Below are 22,720 nucleotides of genomic sequence, written 5' to 3' on the forward strand. Positions count from 1 at the left end.
ATTACGCCAAATCGATATTTACTACGGCTTCAGGAGAATCCATATCGTCGATTTCAAGCGAGCAACGAAAAAATAGACGGTCGAACATATCAATTACCTATTCCCGCGAATGCTTTTGATGTAGTAAAACACTTTCCGAAATTCCCACAGGAACGGGAACAGAAAACACAGGATTTAATGCTTTACAGTCGAAAAGATACTAACCACTTCGAACGTAGGTTGCTTTGAAGATGTTAAGGTGCACTCCGGGAGATACTACCAGACGGGTACCGGAAATCATGGGCTTTCCAAAGTTGGTACGCAAAGATATTGTTGTGCATTCAAAAACAATTCAAATATACAGGGTGGTTGGTTCTTAGATAATAGATACCGTTATGTGACTTACGGCGCACTCTGTATATGGAATAGAAATAGAGCTTTCGAATATCAGTCAGTTACCACGAAATATGAACTCCAAAACTAAAAAAAGGTACTTTTTTTTATTCCAAAATCTTGCAACCTTTGTTTCCTCATTCCTTACTTTAAAGAACTCCACCACCAGAATAATGACAATAATAATAACAACCAAACTCGCACTTAACATATGATTAATGTATGAGGGTTGTAGTTTTAGTACTAGTAACGGGATTTCGCTCCCGCAGTTTCGTATGAGCACTACATCTCACTGACGCCTCAGTAAAGAAAAATATGCCAAGAAAGTGGAACGTCGGGACAAAACATATCTAATGGTAGAGTGCAAATATATCAAGAACGGAGTGACTGAAGAGCATATTCGTAAGGGAAAATGAAACGTATGGACGTGATATATCTACTGGTTAGATCGTAAGTTTAACTGTGAATATTTAGAGAACAGGAGGTCTGAGAAAAGTATTCTCACAAGTGGAAAATATGGACGAGACATATCTATTGGTGGGGTGAAAACTTTGCGAATATATGGAAAATAGGGTGTTAAAAGAGAGTACTCAAATAGAGGTTAGAATGTTTGGTTGTAACATATCTATTGATGAAGTTAAAATAAATATCTCGAGAACCGGAGTTGTAGGAGGAGGGTACCCACGAAGCAATATGGAACAATGATATGGATGAAAGTGTGGGTAATTCAGATGACGTCAATAATGTATAAAGTTGAATAAATCATTTCAAATTTAGTTGGTTTTAATATACCTATTGTCTAAATAACCCGCATTAAGCACGGGGTCTTGATTTAAAATCTTTTACTCCGCTCAATGCCCAACTTTCGTCGGGGTGCTAAAAATGCTATTTATCTACGCAATTTGTACTTGTTTTTATGTGACGTCAGGGGCGAATTCCGAGAAGCATATGAACATGTCGTGGATTACAACTTACGCTGCACATTTTTCGTGTAGTTAAGCGATTTGACGATACAGGAAGTGTTGCTTAAGTAAAATCCTCTGGTCGCACAACAGTTGCTAACGAAGCGGTAGTAGAAGTTGTGCGTACTTGTTTTAAACAAAAGCCACTGCGACAGCTATCCCAGGTTTGTCAGAAAATAACGAGGAAAAATTGCATTTCTACTCGTACAAAGAACCGAGCTACAAGAAGTCCATCGTTCCGACTTTGAAAAAGTGGTTTAATGAAACTCGCGACGACAACTTGTTAGACAAAAGTTATTTGTAGGAAGAGGTTTGGTTTCACCTTAGTGGATACGTGAATTCCCAAAACTACCGAACTTGGAGTGCTGAAAACCCGCATGTTTATCAGGAAGCTCCGCTTCATCCTCTGAAGGTAGGCATATGGTTAGCGATGTCGAGAAGGCGAATTGTGGGGCGGTTATTCTTTGACAATACTGTTTCTGTTAATACTGAACGTGACCGCGCAATGTCTGGCAAAGTCGCCGCGCTATTTGCAGACTTTGGGGACCATCTCCGAAGGCTGTTCTGTGGCTGTACACTGTCGTGATTAGACCTATGTTCTGTTATGGAGAAATTGTCTGGTGACCTAGTACCAAACTCTCTACAACTGTAGCACTTATTAATTACGGTATTGAAGAAGTACGTGTAGCTATGGACGCGACTGTTTTTAACATAACACAACAGCGACTTCATGCATTTTTCGAAAACATGAGTGGATTACTGTCTCCTTAATGGAGCTGACCACTTTTATTGTAATTCGCAACTGTTGCTCATTATTTTCAATTTGTAGAAGAACATAAATCACGTTTCAGTTACAAAATAATGTTTGCTATGTAATTTCAAATAATTTGGAAACTAACAAATGTTATTTACATGATTGTTTTTGATAAACATTTTAAGGTTATATTTAGTATAGCTCCAGCATTATCTGTGTTGCGGCAAATGTCATGTTTCATGAGAGCGGCACAAGCAATGATTCATGATCGCTCTGTTTCTCTTTAATTTCTGTACTTGTTTCAAACCCTGATCCTGTAGCATTAACACGTTTGCAGCGACTTAATTCAACTCTGACCCTTACGAAAGATTCTAAAGGTGAAATGACAACGATAAAAAGTTTAGGCGCATTAAATTTTGTATGTTCATGTCCAACTTTTTTTGTTCCCATATTCATCACAATAAAATATTGCCTTTTCGAAATATGAATCACAAACGCTGACGTTGTTCTGGTCCACAGAACTTAAAGCAAGAGAAATTCTTGTTTCATCATAAGACATCCTGTGTTTGTTTATCGGAACAAGACATGGTGTTGGTGAAAGAGTAAATGTCACTTTGTGTTTAAAGGAATTTTGCATATTTCGTAAAAAAATCTACACCACAACATTGTTATTATTGCTCAGTAAAAATAAACAATTTGCGTGTAATGAGTAAACGAGAGATTTACTTTCCACAAAGACGACCGTGAAAGAACAAGAAAACAAATGTGTCATACAAAATGCAACGTTTAAACGTGTTTAGATCGTTCATGGCAATTTAATCAATCACTCAAGATGTTAATATGTTTCATTAATGCAGTAATTTAAATAATTAAATTGACTTGACTTATTTATTATCCTTTTAACTTTAAGAATCAAAAATAATATCAGGTACCAAAATTGTATGCTAATTACTCAAAAAATGAGTATGCCATGGTTGTATCATTTTTGCTGAAAAATCGCACAGCCGGAAAACATGAGTGGCGGAGAAATCATTTGAGTTATAATTTTCGGCACATTTGCTACCCGAAAATCAAATTTGCCGCTCGTTTTCAACAAGAGTGAAAAAATTAGGAGTGATGTACAACACGTGTCGCACTAGAGCGAGCGACCAAAGTATATTTTACATGCGCAACAGTTTTTATTCAAGTTAATTTGCGCATGCGTATACCTATGTTTAAACGCATGCGCATATCTACGGATTGAAATGGCCTCCGGGACCATTTTTCCGGGTACTGTGTTTTTTTTACCTTGCACGTTAAATGTAGCACTGAAATCTAAAACCCTTATACGGGCGATGGAATTTACGCAAATATTAGCAATTTTTGACAATAAAAATGCTACTAAAGGCTAACGATAATATGGGCCTAAGTAACATAGCACAACATCGCTGTTTCCTCACGAAGACTCATTAACTATTTTTTGACGACGGTGAACTGTATATGTAAGGATTAGGTATAATTAGTTCATTGAAATGTTACATTTTTTTGGGCTTAGCGTGCGTTTGTCAGAGGACGTTATTTTATTTTTTAGACATCAAGGAGGGGTTAGTCTAAAGTTAAATCCGAGTTTGTGAGGTTACATCCCTTGTCCCGCAGCCGCCATCTTGAAAAAAGGGGTGCAAATGGTTTTATGGTTTATTTGAGAAACTGGTCTCACAAAAAATTTATTCAAACATTTTTGAATAAAAATGAAATTCTATACAACTTTGGTACAGTAACTTTTAGTCGTAGAACCAAAAATAACAAACTTATAAACGAAAATTGATAAACATTTTGCAAACAAATATCAATTGGTCGTTATAACTTTCTTTCTGGTCATGTAAAAATGACATCAGACCATTTTTATAGAGGGGTTTTCAAGAAATAATTTCCCCCGAAACTCAATTTTAGAGATATTTAACTTAAGTTCTACATTGGCAGTGCATAATATGTCTCGTCTAGACGTTTTCTTTCCTCTTTATAAGTATCCTCTTCCGATACTACGTTTTCGAGATATTCGTTTCGACCTAACCAGAAATATGTCTCGTTCAGACGATTCATTTTGCCATTGTGAGTACACTCCTCTGACACATCGTTTTCGAGGTATTATTCGCTCTTAAAGTTTTGACAAAAACAATCGAAATACATATTTGTTCCAGACGTCCCTATCGTCCTTTGTGAGTACTATCCTCCGACAACCGGCACATGAGATTTGACGAATTATAAACGATTACAATAAGGGGTCGAGGAATTCCCCTTCCCAACCCACCAATATTGATAAGGGGCAAGGGAGAAGTTCCTGAAGAACATGTGTACAAATCTTTAAAGGACGTTTGTAACGTTTTTAGCGCATTTTTGAAAAAAAATACGCTATTATATTCGTTATGGCTGGCTGTCCGGATGAGATCTCAGCAATTACAATAGCTAGACTTCAAATTTTCACTAAAAACTTTCTGCTATAGGGCAGATGTGCAGGCTCTAGTCTATTTTGAGTTAGATTACTCATAAGATAGATAATTTTAAACGTCGCTAATAAAATATTGATCGCTATTACCAAAAATGCGTTTTCATCATGCATTTATGCTGATTTACAACTTGTTTGCTTCAGTGTAATTCAACATTTTGTTCCCGGTTAAAAATATTCATTTTAGATATTCCTTAATATGTATACGAGTACATGTATATTTTTCTGTAAATTCACTGTAGTTTAAATATTGGTATAGATTTCACTTCGTAAAATCGAAATTGATTTTGATTTGATTTGTGGTGAAGATTGGGCCTCTTATTTAATTTCATTTCGTAGATCCATATTTTGCCACTTGCGGTCACACAAAGTATTTTTCTTGATAGATTTCCCTTCCCTATGCCTTTTCCCTTGCGTAGAAGCTGATCTTGTTGGTGAACGTAAGTTGATGTATTGAGACTGTTTCCCTCCTTTTTTTCCTACATGAACATTACGACTATTTTTATTTTATTTTATTATCCCTCTCTTGTTTTGGGCCCTCAACAGGCATGCGCCCAATTACAGAGTGACCCGCATAATGCTATTTAGAGGTGCCTCTGCAGAAGGTCTTAAGATGGTCTATACTACTCCGGTATTTACCTTACGAATTAGGAAAACTGCAGGAAAACCTAATTCGGAGTAGCCGGTAGAATGCTCGGAACTGGTCTAAGGTAATTTCCATCTCCGCCACAGATGAAAAATTCACCTCAACCCAAGTTCGAACACCCGACCTCCGGATTTATAACCCAATGCTCTTACCACTGAGCCATAAATCCGATTACTGACTATCTGTCGAAATGGAACACCTTAGTTTCCTTAAAGGATAGATTTAATGTAAGTATTTCCAAAGTGCATGATATGACAAGAAAAATGGTGTCGGCCTTACCTTTTACCTTTAAATTTTAATGCCTATTGTAATAGGCTAGTTACATTTACAGGGGCTAGAAACCCCTCTTGTAGAAAGTTAATTTTATTTTCTACGGCACTGGTAACATTTTACTGTAACAATTAATCTTTTGAAATGAAGTAATTAGTACCACGGCTAGCTCATTAATGAAAAAATTATCGACGACTCACCTTGTGGGTGGGTGGGTTCTTTATCTCCACTTATAATCTGAAAATTAAAATCCGATGCTCTGGTTTGACCACTCTCAAATTAGTATTCATACACACTGAATTGTTTGAATGTTTTGTTAAAACTTCAGCTTTCTTTACATTGGATGTGATTTAAAAGATTGACTTCATGTAATTAATCCAAACTAAAAGTTAAATCGTGTTACAATCACGTCCAAATTTACTTAATTACCTGGATTTTTTACGATTTATAATTACTCTAATACCAGGTACAAAATTCTGTTCAAAAACAAATTTACACGTCTCTGGATGCTAAATAAAGTTTAACCCACAGAAAAGAATGGTAATACTGCACTTAAAATGCAACTGAGAGAAAAATTTACCAATATCTTTGGTTTGGGTTCACTTATCGTTCATAAAAAAATACACAAAATGGTGTACATGATAAATTCCCGTAAATCGACCTCTTCGGGAATGACTTTAAGTGAAAATTTCTTATACAAAATCCCCAAAAACGGTCGACTTCTGTCTTTACAGAATAAAAAAATTCAAATAACTTACATTTATCTATGCGTTGATATATTCTCCCACGAAAAGCTACCGCGCCTTTGGAAGATTAGCAGCCATTTTGGAAAACTGGTTAGTCGTTGCAAATGAATCTCTAAAGATACTTGACGAATTTGAAATCGGCACAACCATGCTGCAGGCTCCTCACCGTTTATTAGTTGCAATTTACTTTCGCAGTATGGAAATGCCCAATTATTACCCTTTACAACTTAGGGTTTGCAGCAAAAGAATGCACAAATTAATTATTTTAACCTTTTTACCGGTTGCAGTTTTATTTATATTACTAGCAGCACGTATAAACAAATCAGGTACACAAGTATAATTATTAATAAACTTTCTTTAACATAATTTGTCACTCCAAGATTAGCGCGGTGAAATGTTTATGCCTTGGACTCCAACGCTTTCGCGGTAACAATTTGTTTAAATATGAGCACCTTAATCCGATCGTACAATGATCCGCAAATATTCACGTACGTATTAAAAAAGTAACTTATTCACACTGTTCACGGTTGTCGTTCATTAGCTTTCCCTACACGAGAAGTTCTCCTGTTGCATAAAAACGCCTATTATTGGATTTGTTCGAAAGGGCAGCTGAATGGATAAAGTACGTACGACAATAAATTCTTCTAAAATGGTGGCACACCTCTTCGAAGGTTTTAGTAAGAATGCATATTACCGCCTTACTAGTTTTCAAATCAAAATACTACCTTTGCTTTTTAACGTCATTTGAATTATTGTTCTTTTGTCGAGTGTTAATTACGATTTTTAATATTCGAGTTAGTGATTTTTGTCAAACGTTGATTTTGGCCTCGCACAGCTTGAATGCCTTGCTGTCAATACCCCCCGCCCCCCTCTTTTTGTTTTGTGTTAGGATCTAATTGCAGATTTTGTGGCAACAGTACCTTTCTGACCTCGATAAGGGTGTGACTAGAGTTCCAAGATAAAAAAATATAAACGTGAAATTTGGTTTACAACCATAATAATAATAATAATTTATTACCCAACAGCTAATGCCAATTACAGAGTAATGTTACATAAGATATATTTTCAAGGTTAAATAATATACTTTGTAGTAGTTTTTTTTTACTACCTACACTGGTCATAATAGAGACAATATATTTTCCCTAATTTGTGCAAGGTTATTGCAAAATATATCAATACCAAGTTTATTGTAATAATTGCACATTCGATACAGCGGCGAATCGTCCATTGCGAATTGAAAATAAACAATTTCAAGATGGCACCACTTCCGGAAATACAGGAATTCGCGCTATCTTGTTTTTTTTTTAAATAGAAACATAGCATTTTCATTTTTTTTGTAAACGCGCTATTTAATTCTGAATTCAACGCAATTAAGATTTGCGTACCTATCTGTCATAGTTTTTGACATAATGTCAATTTTCCTCTAAAAATTTGAAGATGCAAGGGTTTATTCAACAATTGATATCTCTTAAACCGTTCAAGATAGGCGAGTGCTCTTATAGTCAAATCCTTAATTTTTTGGAGTGACAGTTGAACGTCTTGAAAAAGTGTCTAGGACTGCTGCGATTTTTCAAAGTTAGCAAACAAAAAATGTCAAAAATTAGAGTTTTTAAAGTTGCTACTAGGTACTATTTATGATGCCAAAAATGAATGTATATTTAAATTTTATGGCTACTTTTATTAAGATTCTGTAGGCCTATATCCTGCAGTTGAGTTATTGCCATTTTTTGAAAGAAATATTTTTATCTTTCATTAGGTGAAGTGGGCTTTGGAAGTTCGGAATTTGAAAAAGTGAAGTTTTTGAATTTTTTTGATTGCTAACTTTTTACAATCGTAACAGCCTTAGAATTTTCAAGACTCTCGGCGATCACTAAAAAATTCCTTACACTTTAAGGATACGATTATAAAAAAGAGCACTCACTTATTTTTAACGGTTTAAAAGTATTATTTATTTATCGTATGGGTTACAGACGTTTTCAGATCGCATCAACAGCCGCCTGTGTGTCCTAACGGCCGAGATCGCGAGTTTTACGTGCCATCCGAATCATGATTGTGAGGAGGTACGAATTTTTGAATGGACGTTTGCATCTTCAAATTTTTAGAGAAAAATTGACACATGTAAAAAACTATGACGGGACTTATCTGTCATAGTTGTTTTAGTTAACTTTTAATTGCGTTGAATTCAGAATAAAATAGCGCATTTAGAAAAGAATACCAAATGGTACGTTTCTGTGAAAAAAAAACAAGACGCGCCAGGTGCGCCAACTTCCGGTATTTACGGAAGCGGTGCCATCTTCAATTTTTTTATTTCAATGCGCTATGGTCGATCTGCAGCCGAAAGATATACGCAACGCACACGTATTTTTTGCTTTCCACTACTGTAACATAAACATAACCGACTTTCATTTCAAAACGAACCATCCATTGTAACATGTAATGTTGAAAATTACGACTGGGTACCCTAAAGAAACCGGAATTATTTTTGAAAAGTTACATATTTTCAATTTTTTAGATAATAACCCTTTCAACATACCTTTATTACACATTATTATTATTATGGGTTTTTTGTACTTTTTTTTAGTAATGCTTTGGTTTTTACTTGGCGTCATGAATCTTGTCGAATAGCGAGCCTTTTTATGTGTGGAAATAAAAAACTCACATCGAGAGAAGTCAGGTGAGTAAGGTGCGTAGAGCAGCGAAACCATGTCATTTTTGTCCTACCCCTACCTATCTAAATGGATTGTTTTTGCAATTTTTGATTTTTTTATCACACTCACCATATTACAATCGATGGTTGGTTTTGAAAATAAGGCTCTGTAGTAAGCGTCTGTGAAAATATATTTGAAATGAATAGTTCTCTTAAAAGCGACCTTCCACGCTTGCGTAAAATGTATCGCTTCCAATATTCGTGATGTAATGTACCATTTTTAATTTACTAAAAAGCTTCCCTTCCCCAACCTAAATTCGGGATTGGATTAATATAATTACTTTAAAGAGGAAATAAAATACCCATGCATATCATAAACATAATTTGCAGAAAACTAACTTTTCCAACAGTTGATAAACGTTGTATTAAAACGGGGCTATTTCGGAAGTTCTAACCGGCACAGTATATTTGGGCTCTCTTAATATTTAATGACTAAAAGATTTGTATCCCTTCTTTAGGGTGAAGCCCCTGCTCTTAGCTCGCCCCTTAACGACCTCGACGATACGTGGATGTACATCCGCAGTAAGTGTTACAAATCACAATTTAGTCTCCTGTAAAGTCACTCTCCTGTATTTTACTCGGACTTACCTCGATTTGCAATGTATACCCGGCGTGTTCTAATTTCAACACGAAATAATGATAGTAGCTGGCGGAAGTCGTATTAGGGAAAAGTTTATAATTTGAAAATGCGCCTCATTTATGACGTCTTGTAATTTTATAGCAATTTTCTCCAAATCTTTGTTCTTAAATAAAATTTATATTAAGTATATAGCTTGACGTCTTCGTCAAAAGTTTTCAGGTTTATTGCTTCTACTAACGCCTAATAAAATTCAAATCAGAATGTTGAAAGTTTTTGAAGTTGCTACTGAATGGTTAACTTATAACTTCCGAAGTACTCAGCATCCGCTTTTATGAAATTCATACTTGGGATTTTCAAACAGGGGGATAGGTACATTAGGGTAAAAATTACATTTTAAACTAAGGCATGTACCTATATATTTAAAATAAAGTTTCGCGGAAGCGAAAGAAACGATTTTAAGAAAGGCGCACGATGCGAGATTTCAAGAACTTGGCGGTGACTTCGATGTTTACTTTTGCAGTTATTCAGATACATTCCCGATATAAACTAATCAATGAATAATGAGGTATTAATGATTAACGCATTACTAGAAACGAGGTGTGATAAAAATTATACAACCTTTACGCCCCGAGTGGCCCATATGTGGTTTTGTTTGAAACCGCAGTTTGTATAGGAAGGCATACTTAATCACCTGACAATCTAAAATTAATTAATTGCAGTTGATTACGATTATATCGAATCTTTGGGCGGTGCTGGTTGACTTAACCGTTTCACGTTAATTTTACATTTATTTCGTGTACATAGTTTTCTTCATGAAGGGGGCCTTCAGTTAAAGCAATGGGGGAGTATACTGTATTCTAATGGTACACCACATGATCATACAGGGTGTAATAAACAAAACTGATTGTTAGAAAGAAGATCCTAAGATATCTCTTCAAACCTCCCAAAATTTCCGATTTTTCTTTTTTCCTTTTTCCTTACCAACCATAACCAAAGAACAATTATTTATTTATTGTCCCTCTCTTGTTCTGGACCCTCAACAGACCCAGTAAGAAATAAATTTGAGCAATAATGTTCATCCGAGTAAGGGGAAACACTTTGATAATGAGAAGGTTGGATTAAGTGATACAGGGTGTTCACGATGAAATGGTAAATTTTCCGAATTTCAAGGTGCTATAACTGTTTTTTTTTTTCAAAACTACCACTATTTTATTTCGCTATTCGATAGTCTTTTGTGTTCTCTTCAATTTTTCTAAAGGGCGTCGTGTGTCTATACTTCGTAGTTTTTAGGTTATTCACTATCTCTCACAAAAGTGTTTACCTATTAATTAATTACATGTTTATACAACGGAGTAGGTCGTGATAATAAAAGACAAAAAAATGCTCTAAAGTGTCACAAATTAATTATTTTCTGCAACTGTACTCCTTATTGCGTAGTAAAATAAGATTTATCTATCCTATCTTTTTTGAAATTCGCCTTTTTAATTAATCATATTTTACTACGAAAGAGGGAGTACTTACACCTAGGAAGCTAAAAATTAACAAGTTGGCAAGATTGACAAATAAACAAAAAGTGAATCGGTTTCAATGTAGAGGTTAACAAATGACATCGAAACAACTAAATATACACAGTTAAAAAAAATCATTTAGTTACACCGTAAAAATGAGACACCCTGTACTTTCAAACACAATTTCTATAGATGCGCAACCATCTATAGGAAAGACTCGACGCACTGTTGCAGGTCCCTGTATATTTCATAAGTCCGAAAAAATATAGTATAGATCGGTGAGTCTCTCTTTTGCGTCTACCGGCGAAACGCACTGAAAAGGATGGGCCAAGGTAGTAATCACGTGGTCAAGAATTTAAAAATGTAAATTCTGTGTGAGATCGATCAGCCAGTTTTGACTCAACGTCCAACCATCGGTAAGGTCGGGGGAACCACATTCCCTTTGTTACCCTCTCTTCCGACGTCCCGTTCGCAATTTGGATAAAAACCCTCCGCTCAATTTGAAAACAATCGGACCAAAGCTCTAGGTAGAAGATAGGAAAAAACTGAAAAATTACCACGATGGTGATCTTTCAACTTTTTCCCACGACGAGCGATTTAAGACCAACCCCAACCAATAATGAAATTCAACTATAAGTCGACTTTGTTTATCAAAATGTTTGCCCTGTAATAATAATAATTTTTACAATCAAATAGAGTAAAAAGTACAATCCGTTCTGGAGATATTTCCGATCACAATGTAAGAAATTAATTCCTTTCGTTAATTTCCAACCCCCCCCCCTCCCGGCCCGTCCGTCAATGATCTCGAAAAAAACGCGGGAAAGTTATAGTTTGTCAAACCAATTTATTTCGATGAGACCTTTCATACCGTTTACTCCCCCCCCCCCCTTCAAAAGTTTTAACTTAGCAACACTAAAGCCATGCGTATGCAAAATCTAAGGCCAATCGGTTGTTGTATGCAAAAGTTATGCACTTTCTACTTTCAAAAACAACATCTTAAGAAATAATTCATGGGGGGGACTTAAGACAGCGAAATTTGATAGCCGTAAATTAAAGGTCTCAAAAAAGGAACTGTTTTATACCAACTACCGCCCTACTTTCCGACTCCTTATAAAAAAAAGGGGGGGGGGCTGGTTTTATCCTTCAAGGTACACTAATGTAAAGTCTCAATGAAAGGAATGAATTTATACCCACCATAGTCTATTTCTCGACTCCTTGTCGTAATCTGATATAAATTATACATCAAGTACAGATTGTCGGAGGATGGTATTTGCAAAGGGAAATTGGGACGGCTGGAAGAAATATATCTATTGCCATTGGTGATGCCAAAACTTTACGAGCGAATACAGTGTATACAGGGTGTAGCATCTAAGACCCCTCGGCATAATTCCTTTACTATAAAACATCGAAATGTTTCTAAAACATTTCTGGTCACCAGTGGCGTGCTGTATTCCACATAACATTTAATGCCATTTCTTAAATAGGCACGAATACACATCAAAAAGAACTTCGCTACTTTAATTATAGCATTTTCTGGAATCGATGGTTTCCCTATGGTACAAATCAGTACTGCGTTTCTCGAAATGGAATGACTCCTTAAAGGTGGATCTCCGGAAAGAATTTAGTGGATGACCTGTTCATTTCTATCGTCATGCTTTCAATCAGTTACCGCGCTACAAGGTCAAACAAGTTTGTGTCACCCACCGGACCGGATCTAATTTTACTTTAGGAACTTTTGCTTCCAAATTAGAATTTTTTAATTGACGGAACTGTCACTCGTAAATTTCTGATTTACTTGCGGAAATGTCTGCTCGTACTTTGAGAATTTTTAGATTTATTTCTACGTAAACTCGTTAAACAAAGATAGTTTATGATATTGTTTTTTACGATTCCCCCTAACCGAGTGCATAGAACCCCCAATGGAACTTCTGCGTTCGCTATATTGCTCACTGCGCTAAATTTTCCTTGCGTAATGTTTAGTCCTTGACGGAAAAGTGAATTTCCGTATCACGTTATCACTAAAGCGGTTTTTTCTCGTAGATATATTTTACGGCACGTACAACCTAATCCGTACAGATAATTTTCGCGGTTTTTTGAACTCGAATATTTATAGCCATCCAATTTTTTAGACTGTTTGGCATCTTGGCCCTGATTTTTGATTTGAGTTCTAATAAGGCTCCCCGCGAATCGAAAAAAAAACATGGTTTTCCCGCTGACACCTTCACGCTTAATGCACGAAAAACCGACCCTCTCTACTTCGTCCCTACTTTCTCAATTTTACAAAAACCGCATACAAAATGGTGCTAATAGGACAAAGCGGTCACTTTTAATTGTTAAACCAATAGACTGCACATATTTGATTCAATCACGCGCGTATAAGGGCCGTTAATCAAACCCCACGGCTGTTTAAAAACTGCAAACTTATCCATGACATGAATTCACGCATGCGATTACCCGGTCACGATGCACCCGCTAACATCGCCAAATTAATTAAGAATCCAATGACTGGAATATGATTATGAAATCAATTTCCGATTTGAAAATTTTACAAAATCGTTTTTATTTTTTTTACCGAAGTTCTTTAAAAAAATATTTCAAAATAAATCGCACATTATTATGACCATTTTTTTCGCTCTACAAAATGCTAATTTTAACTTTTAAGTCTGACAGTTTCACCTCCGGTTAACCATCATCAACTTGTGTTTTCTTATGGAAATTATTTTTACTTTTTGCGTCATTTGACAGAGCATTTTTTTATGATTTCAAATGTCCCTATTTTTTTAATAAGAATTGGCGCTATGAACATACACTACCCAAGACAAAGTTTGTCAGGCCAAAAAAGAATATATTTGAACAATATTGTAGGTATAATTAGTGATTTTTTTTAATCAGAAAAAAATGCTCTACAAAATAATGAACGAGCAGCAAAAATTACTTCCAATACTGCATCAAATCTCTGTAGATCAATTTAATTCATCTTATTAATTGATATAATTAATGACTCATTAAGATAAAAGGTGGAGGCAGAAGGGGATGACGCGTAACACTTCTACTGGAGCTATCATAGAACCATATCGTACTCTTCCAAATCAGAGAGCTTCAAGTTTGGGAAATCCAAGGTAAAGCCGCAAGTCCCATCCCTCCCTCTGTTATAGGTACCTACTTCCTGACGAAAAAGTTAAACAAGAAAGTTAAAATTTTGGAATTTTTGGGGAGCTCCCGATCCGTTTTGAAACGTCGCCGTCGGCTCTACGGCCCAATTTTGTTACATCCTGTATATATTTGATACTAATTAACAGGAAAAAGTAACGAAGTTTAAGGCCGCGGTCATACACTATCATAAAAGATCTAACTTCAATTTTCATGGCAACGTATGATCCTCTGCAGCCTTAAACCTCGGCAATCGGCATCTAACTAACATCTATCAACCGTAACTTCCGTTAACAGTATCACCCTATGTAGAACAATTCGGCAGGAGTTGGAAATCTAAGTAAGCAATTGTGTCGATTTCCTTGCATGCAATAATAGAAACTATCTCTTCATTTTATCGACCATGTCATGAACGAACGGTGAAATAAACTCACGCCCGAGACCTAACGTTCTCACACATTTTATGGTCTAAAATCAATTTTTAATGTACCGACAATGCAGAGGTAATAAGATCCGAAAATTAGTCACACATGCGATATTTTTTAATTACCGCAGTATTAATATGGGAAAGAACACATGAGATTTGTAGATATTTTAACGAACACACGCAAAAATAAATACAAAAAGAGCGTTATTCCATGTTTAAAGCCTGTTACAATGGCACCATAAAAGATATTTGACACCAAACGGATATATATTATTTTGTAGCTTACTTTAGAAAATTTGATAGGGGTTGAGTAACGTCTAAGTTTAAGAAGGGTATCAGATGTTTATCGGAGGTGTAGATTCCGAATACACATTCTTTAGGTGAACTACCTCCACTTACGAGATACAGAGGAGAAATAAAACGGAGACATTACACCTTTCGAGTACTCGATCTTTCGCTCGAGGGTGAAATTGAAAATAAATGATTCTAATTCCTTATCCCGAATTCAACGTAAACAAAATTGTAAGACAGCGTAGTGAACCGACTAAATGGCTGAGTGGTCCATTTACCGGAATCCTTCAGACTTCGGGCGATTTACCATGACTGACAATTCAATTATCCTACAGGATTGTACTCCACTGGCAGGGCACGCGGGTAGCGCCGGCATACGCACTTTTCCGTTTAAATACAAAATAACTCGCGCTCTATGGAGAGAAAACATTCACTTACCACCCATTGTTGATTATCTATTGTCGCTCCAGGCTGCTGAGGCTCTTCTTTTGCCGATCGAAGGCCCGATGGAACTCTTGTTTTCGCAGGCGATAATCTACTACCGGGTCGCGAACTAAACGGAAAATAAGGACTATCGGCCGCAAACGGTTCGCCCGTCGCTTGTGTTGGACTTGCACCGGGTCCCGAATATCCCGGACCAGCCGGACTTAACGCGTAAGCCTTGAAAGAAAAAAAATAGCCGATTAAACCTGTGCATTCAGATAAAAAAGAGAAAAAAAAAACATAATTGAAAATAGCACAAAAAATAATTACCCCTCCCCCCCCTCAAGTCCACGCCATTTATCTTAAATGCATTTTTTCAAAATGACAATCACCTGCGAACGTTAGACATTTTGACTGTTTCATAGATGGCTTTTAATTGGAAGAATATGTAATTAATTATTAAATTAATTAAAAACAATTGCACATCATGCATGATTAAACGCAAAAATATATCTACTAGTATTATTTTTTCAATTATGGACAAATCCAACATGGCACGGCACCCAATAAAAAAATAAAGATAATATTCACATGCCAGTAACCGCAATCTTTAATTTCATTTTGACCTCATTTTTGAGGTTGTCCTATTGGCTATTATAATTATGGAGATTTTCGATTTTTTTAATTTTCATCACGCAAAACTTTGCTAAACTCGTGGAATCCCTCTGGATCTGGAACCCACTGTATATACGTGTACACAAGATTCATTATAAGTAATTACGCGCGCGACAAAAATTTACACCCGAAGGTTCTCGACCATGAACTATTTTTAACGCATTTTCCAACTCAAGGCGCTATTATGGCCCTTTCATACGTCCGCCCGAGCCCTTAACTACTCCTACAGTTTTCCAGATTTCGTTCTTTTTGCATTCGGTAGCTTATAGCTCTGGCACCCCAACCAAGAAATCTTGACGATTAATGGGCGCATGGACAAACTGAGCAGTGTCATCTTTCTTATTTATGGAGATATTTTTTTTAAGTTTTCACCACAGATTCTTCTAGATATCGCATATTGTAGAAATCAAATGTGCGCATGCGCAAACTGCGGAATGTCAACATTTTAACCAAAGATTCTTCTGAAAAAAAATTGGAAGTTATCGTTTAAAGTAAAGAAGTTGGGATAACCGCAACTATTTTTTAAAAAAATTTCAATTAGAAAGATTACATGGAATTGTTTATTTTATATATTAATGTAACCTATAACGTTTGCATCATAAATAAAGCAGACGACGTTTTACCTGCATTTGAGAGTAGTTAGTGATTTGAAAATTTAGGTATAACGTATTGATTATGATTTCGATGGGACATTCAAATTTCGCGCTTTATCTGAGCACAACTTTCCTAATTTTTCTTATCATAAATTTACCCAAATTAAGTTTTGGATATACGGATACCACACAATAGATAACCGCAGTAAAAAAAATTAATATCATTGGCGCAACAAACGTAAAGGTAATATTTTCAAGCTAAAATAATAATAAGTGACATTTATTAGATTACTGGAAGTACAGAAGGAAAAACAAGTTGTAAATCAGCATATGCATGATTAAAGCGCATTTTTGGTAATGCAGGTCAGTATTTTATTAGCGAAGTTTAAAATTATCGATCTCACGAGTAATTTTGGCTGCGTTAAATAATTAATTTTATTTAATTTCAATTGACGGTACGTCTTCATTTTGTAAAACAAATCACAAAGTAAATAATAAGTTTTTATACTGGTAGCGCTATCTAACGGTAAAATTATAGCACCTCCGAAACCCATATCGAAATTATTTTCTTCAATTATCGATCTCACAAGTAATCTAACTCAAAATAGACTAGTGCCTGCACATCTACACTATAGCAGGAAGCTTTTAGTGAAAATTTGAAGTCTCTAGCTATTGTAGTTGTGGAGATCTAACGCGGACAGCCGGCCTGCCAGCAATAACGAATATAATAGCGTATTTTTTTCAAAAATGCGCTAAAAATATATACCAATATATAAACATTCAAACATACAGGGTGATTCCTATAGTACCTGCCACCGTTTGGGAGCGTATAGGGGGTGCCTAGGGGAAGTCTTTTCATATAGGACACTTGGGGTCGGAAATCCAAAATAAGGGCGCCAGAACCAAATTTATCTTCTGGAATTTCACGCCTGTATGTAGGCAACCCAACCGACCGACGTTTCGCGCGGAGCGATGCAGAGCGAGTTAGCGCGAGGAAGCGACATGGGAGGGAAGGAGGGAAAACGACAGTCAAAAGCAATAACGTTTACAAGTGTTCAACGTGGCCACCGTTGTTCTCAATGCACTTCCTACATCTAGCCAACCACTCCCCTCGAACTCGCGTGAAGACTCCTATGTCCTGGCGAACAGCCTCTCCGGCCATGACGACGCGCGCAATTAAGTCCTCTTCGGATTCGACGGGAGTCTCGTAGACGTGCGCTTCCATCACACCCCACAAGTAAAAATCTAATGGGGTGATGTCGGGCGAGCGGGCAGGCCACTCCACCGCACCTCCACGGCCGATCCATCTGTCCGGATAGGTTTGGTCCAAGTGTTCCCTCACCTGCCGCCCGTAGTGAGCAGGGCACCCATCGTGCTGGAACCAGTGGTCCCAGTACAAGTTCACTGGAACATCCATTAAAAGTTCTGGTAGCACCTCGCGCAGGAAAATCAGGTAATTATGGGCATTTAGACGCGGAGGGAGGATGTAAGGCCCCAGTAGGTTGTCCCCCAGGATGCCAGCCCAAACGTTTAAAGAAAACTTGTCCTGGTATCCTCGCGTAAACGTTTCATGAGGATTGTGCTCCGCCCAGTAGTGGCTGTTACGAGGATTGAAGGTCCCCTCTCTTGAGAATCCTTTCTCGTCAGTAACTAGCACGCTCCTCAGAAAGTTCGGATTAGCTTCTTCCTCCTGGACGACTAAGTTGCAGAATTCCAGCCTCCTTTCATGGTCACCCGGCCGTAACTCTTGCACTTTCTTAAACTTATAGGGGTGTAAGTTGTTGTTGTTGGCGATGTTCCACACTGTGTGTTGACTACAACCCACCTGATCTGCTACAAGTCGAGTGCTAGTACGCGGGTTTGCCTCGAAACGTTCCAACACATCCTCCTCTAAGGCATTTACCAACGGGCGATCGCGATTATGTAGTGGAGGGGTAATTAATTTGTAATGTCGACTACTAGAACTGAAGTTAACTTGTTTTCATACAGTCTTAGGGTAGGCATCTTAGTAGACCGATTTTATGAAATAAGGATGTGAATGTAATAATCTTCTTTTCGACATATTGAGCCAATCAATTTCTTTTAACTTGTGAGAGATGTGTTCATGCTTCCTTATTCCAAAAATCAGACGAAGTTTTGCATTTTCTGTATTTCTGTGTTTTTCAAACAAGGATTTGGTCACAGTAGTTAAACTGCGAAAGAACTAATGTTTCACACAGCATCGCCCTCACTTTACGATTAAGAAACTGTCGATGACCAAATATTAGTTTGAGGTTTTTATATGCTTTCCGGCACACTTCCGAGATGTGTCTTTCAAATCGCAAATCAGTATCCAAGTACAATCCCAAGCTTTTAGTACTTTAGCAGTTCTTGACCAACTCTCAATCTTTTTTTGGACCAAACAACATAACAGAACACTTAGAAGTGTTAATTTTTAAACGGTGGAGTTCTGATATTTCTACAAGGTAGTCAATATCAGAGCTCATATTATCATTTGCTTGAGCAACATCATATGCGTGGAAATTGTACAACAATTGTGTGTCATCTGCATATTGATATGCTGATAGATGTTTGAGCGCGAATTGAAATTTGGAAGTGTACAGTGAAATTAAGACCGGACCAAGAACTGAGCCTTGCGGTACCCCAGATGTAGTGAACAGTTGATGTGAAACATTTTTGAAACAACCTATACATTGTGAACCATCACATTTTCCAAGTACGCTTTTATTTTTGGGGTTGAGTACTTTAAAACTTCCTTGGGCAGAGAGTTATGCCATCTAGTTGAATTGTAAAGGAAGGATCTTTCAAACACGGAAGAACAGTGCGAAGGTGCTGAACGTTAACATTATACAGGGTGGCGCAATGGGTATTGACGATTTCTGAGACGCCACTGTCCGAATATGAGTAAAGTGAAGGGGGTAATCTATCGCTTAAAATATTCCTCATGTAATGCAGTTTAGTAGCCATGGTTAACTGGCCAGTGAATCAACGCAGTTTTTGCGTTTGAGCGTATCACCGATCAGAGTCTGTTATTGAGGTCCAGCGATAGTTTCGGAGCAAATCAGATTTAACCAGCCCTGACTTTTTCTTATGGGGATATTTGAAGGCCAGGGTTTTCGAAAATAGTCCTCAAACGCTAGAAGCAGTAAAAGGTAACATTATTCGCCAAACCAGAGCCATAAACCAGGAGATGCTGCTACGAGTTACAGTGAGTTTTTTTTCATTCACGACTGCAGGAATGTTTACACAAACGTGGTGGCAACTTAAGACATTGTTTTTTAAAAATAAAATTTGTTGTAAAACTGCATTATATGTGTAATAAAAATATATGTTTCTGACCTTAGTCGTTTAATTAGTATAGCCATAATAACACTCCTAAAACCATCAATACCCATTGCGCCACCCTGTATAATATATACGATCGATACGATATGTGATTTTTTTTGTTAAAATTTTATGGTACCTTCGTGGACTCTTTTAACTAACCAAGATCTAAGAACATGGTACTAATTTTTTTCATACTTCCTTGTTCCTGATATTAAGTTTTATGTATGAGTTTAATGCGAATCAAAATTACAGGATCCATAAACAACATCCGCGTAGTCAGTAGTGGGTAGCATACGAGATTTACATAAGAAAGCAATATGACTATTTAAGTAATTTTTAGTATATTGTTTTTAATGCTCCGTACGCTTTTCCCAAGTTATCGGAAATGTGGGTCGTGGCGCTTAAGTCATTATCAATGCTCAATCTAGTAATCTTTACAACCTTAGACAGTGGTAATGGATAGCCTGATTTTTAATGAAAGATAACATTGCGTATTATCGGCATAGAGATGTAGTTTGCCAGATAAAAGTGCCGATAGATGGCATGTATAAATCGTGAATAGAACTGGCCCTAATACCGACCCTTGTGGCATTCAACTTTTTAAAAACACTGAATTCGCCCAGTTCAAAACTTTAGAACTCTACGGCCATTTTCTTAAAACTAGTTTAAAACCTCAGCCGTGGTTTTGGACGGACGGACAAAACGCAAACGATGGCACTTTTACTTTCATTTAAAAAATGACCCAAAAACTACCATTGCAAGCAGAAGGGATTTTTGCTTGTGTCTAGAACGAAATTTCAAAATACTTAAAGGTTTTGAGCAGTTCATATTCAAAATGGTGTCCAAAGCGGAAATTTTGAAAATTTTATTTCTTGTGCAATGTTTTTCGGTTGCCAAACAAGATTGGTGATGAATGAAAATTACCTATGTAATGCGAACACGGCGTGATAGGGTCGGGGTCGTAAGGTCCTGTCTAGTTACTGGCAATACAGTGCCTAAGTAAATAAAAATAGCATTTGTTTAGCGATTGTTTTATACACAAATAACACTTCCTTTAAGTTCTATATACGAAAAAATGGATTTCTTTAACCTTGAATTAGTATGAATTGAATTTGAGCGTATGTATTAGAAAAATGTCATCTGCATTATTTTTAAAAGTTACTGTATCACTTTATTTTTAACATAATTTTTTACTATCACTGCCAACTCCCACAAGCGACGTAATAAATCTTACAAAGTAAATAAATCAAGATAGAAATTATTATCAAAATAAGAGGACACTGTCCTTCATTTTGAGACGATTAATTGCAGTTTATATTTGTTAATAGTATGTCACTTTTATTTATTAAATCAATAATGTAAAAGTGGAACAAATTGATCAATTACACTGATAAATCAATAGGCTTAAAAATGCGTTACATAATCCATGTATAATTTTATCCGTGACAAATAAAGCCCGACCAGAAGTCATGGGGAAAAGTATGGGCGATAGAGAAACTAGACGTGAAAAGGAAAAGTGAAGTTTTGTTTCACAGAATTTAAATAAAAAATTCGTGCTTACATAATGAATAGGCATATAAATATCTCCTAATGTTTATTTTGCTAATGTCGTATTACGGTATTTTGGAAAATTGAAGACGTGTCGACATTGTGTAGGCGTGGAATTTATGAAATTAACGTCGACGATCGAAATAAAATACTTCTTGGGCATCAAGCTACGGTTTTCACGTTTTCTAAATGAAATCAGTGGGTAAACAACGACTTTGACACAGCTTCATTAAAGTGCACATGGGCATCCAAAATGCGTCAAATTAATGTTTATTCGGCATCGAACATTTTTTCAATGAAATCGGCGATAAATAAGGATTTTCATATGTCTTGCCCAAAATGCCTGGAGTCGTTAAAAATGCATCAGAATCACTTCTTGAAGAGGAATGCGTTTTCCCCGACGGAATTGTGTATAAATAAAGATTTCGAGATCTCTTGGTCATGTATAGGAGTGAGCAATTTGCTGAGAGACACCAATCAAATCCGAAAGTCAATATGTGGGAGAGCTGTAGTACCTAGTTAAGTTGTTTCTTGACTCATTGTAAGTTTTCTTTTGAAACCTATACATCTAAGATCCCTCGGATTAAAAATTTAAAAAAATATGACTTTTGGCTAAGATCAATTCGATAGTGCCTAAATAATTATGTAAAAGTGAAGGATATATGTATTATGTTACATTAAAAAATAATTACCTACTCTTCAAATACTTTCCATATTATATGCCATAAAATATGGGGCATCCCTTTAACAAAACGTAAGATTGATACATTTCAAGAAAACCTGCAAAGTTTGCCTTAGTGTCAAACCGCGCCCTCTACCACTCAGCACATTTACTAAAAAACTCTATTCGTGTACAATCTGATTACACGAAGAATCGGCTCACAGTTTCGAATGTGTTTTAACGAATGATTGTTTCTTATCGAGAATTAGTTACAATTTTTATATCCGATTGCGCCCGTGTCAAACAGCATTGCTTCCGCAATATTTTATTCGCCACGCTATTCACTACCAAGGGTCTGAATTCAGAAGGCCGCGTTCTGCAAATCTGTAACAGACAACAACACAAACAAACAAATAATGTTTGTTTGTGCTGTTTTCTGTTACATATTTGCAGAACGCGCCCTTCTGAATTCAAACGGCCGCTACGACCAGAATTCAAAAGTAATTTTTTTAATTTCGTCGACTCCATATACGTTTGATTACATACTAGTTTTCGACACAATCGAATTGTAATGATCACATTCACTTAACGATTATAG

The 22,720-nt window shown here is 36.4% G+C and overlaps 1 protein-coding gene across 7 annotated transcripts in view; it reads right to left on the minus strand.

Moving 5' to 3' along the window:
• Nucleotides 1-22,720, minus strand: part of LOC116160655 (transcription factor 12) — a 92,061-nt gene that overhangs the window by 43,694 nt on the left and 25,647 nt on the right. For all 7 annotated transcript variants that reach the window (XM_031473908.1, XM_031473912.1, XM_031473911.1 and 4 more), the window contains exon 3: nt 15,334-15,555. In XM_031473908.1, the coding sequence (XP_031329768.1) occupies nt 15,334-15,555 (222 nt within the window). The remainder of the gene's footprint in view (nt 1-15,333; nt 15,556-22,720) is intronic.

The sequence above is a fragment of the Photinus pyralis genome, unplaced genomic scaffold (assembly GCF_008802855.1).
Source record: "Photinus pyralis isolate 1611_PpyrPB1 unplaced genomic scaffold, Ppyr1.3 Ppyr1.4_LG1, whole genome shotgun sequence".
Lineage (NCBI taxonomy): Eukaryota > Metazoa > Arthropoda > Insecta > Coleoptera > Lampyridae > Photinus > Photinus pyralis.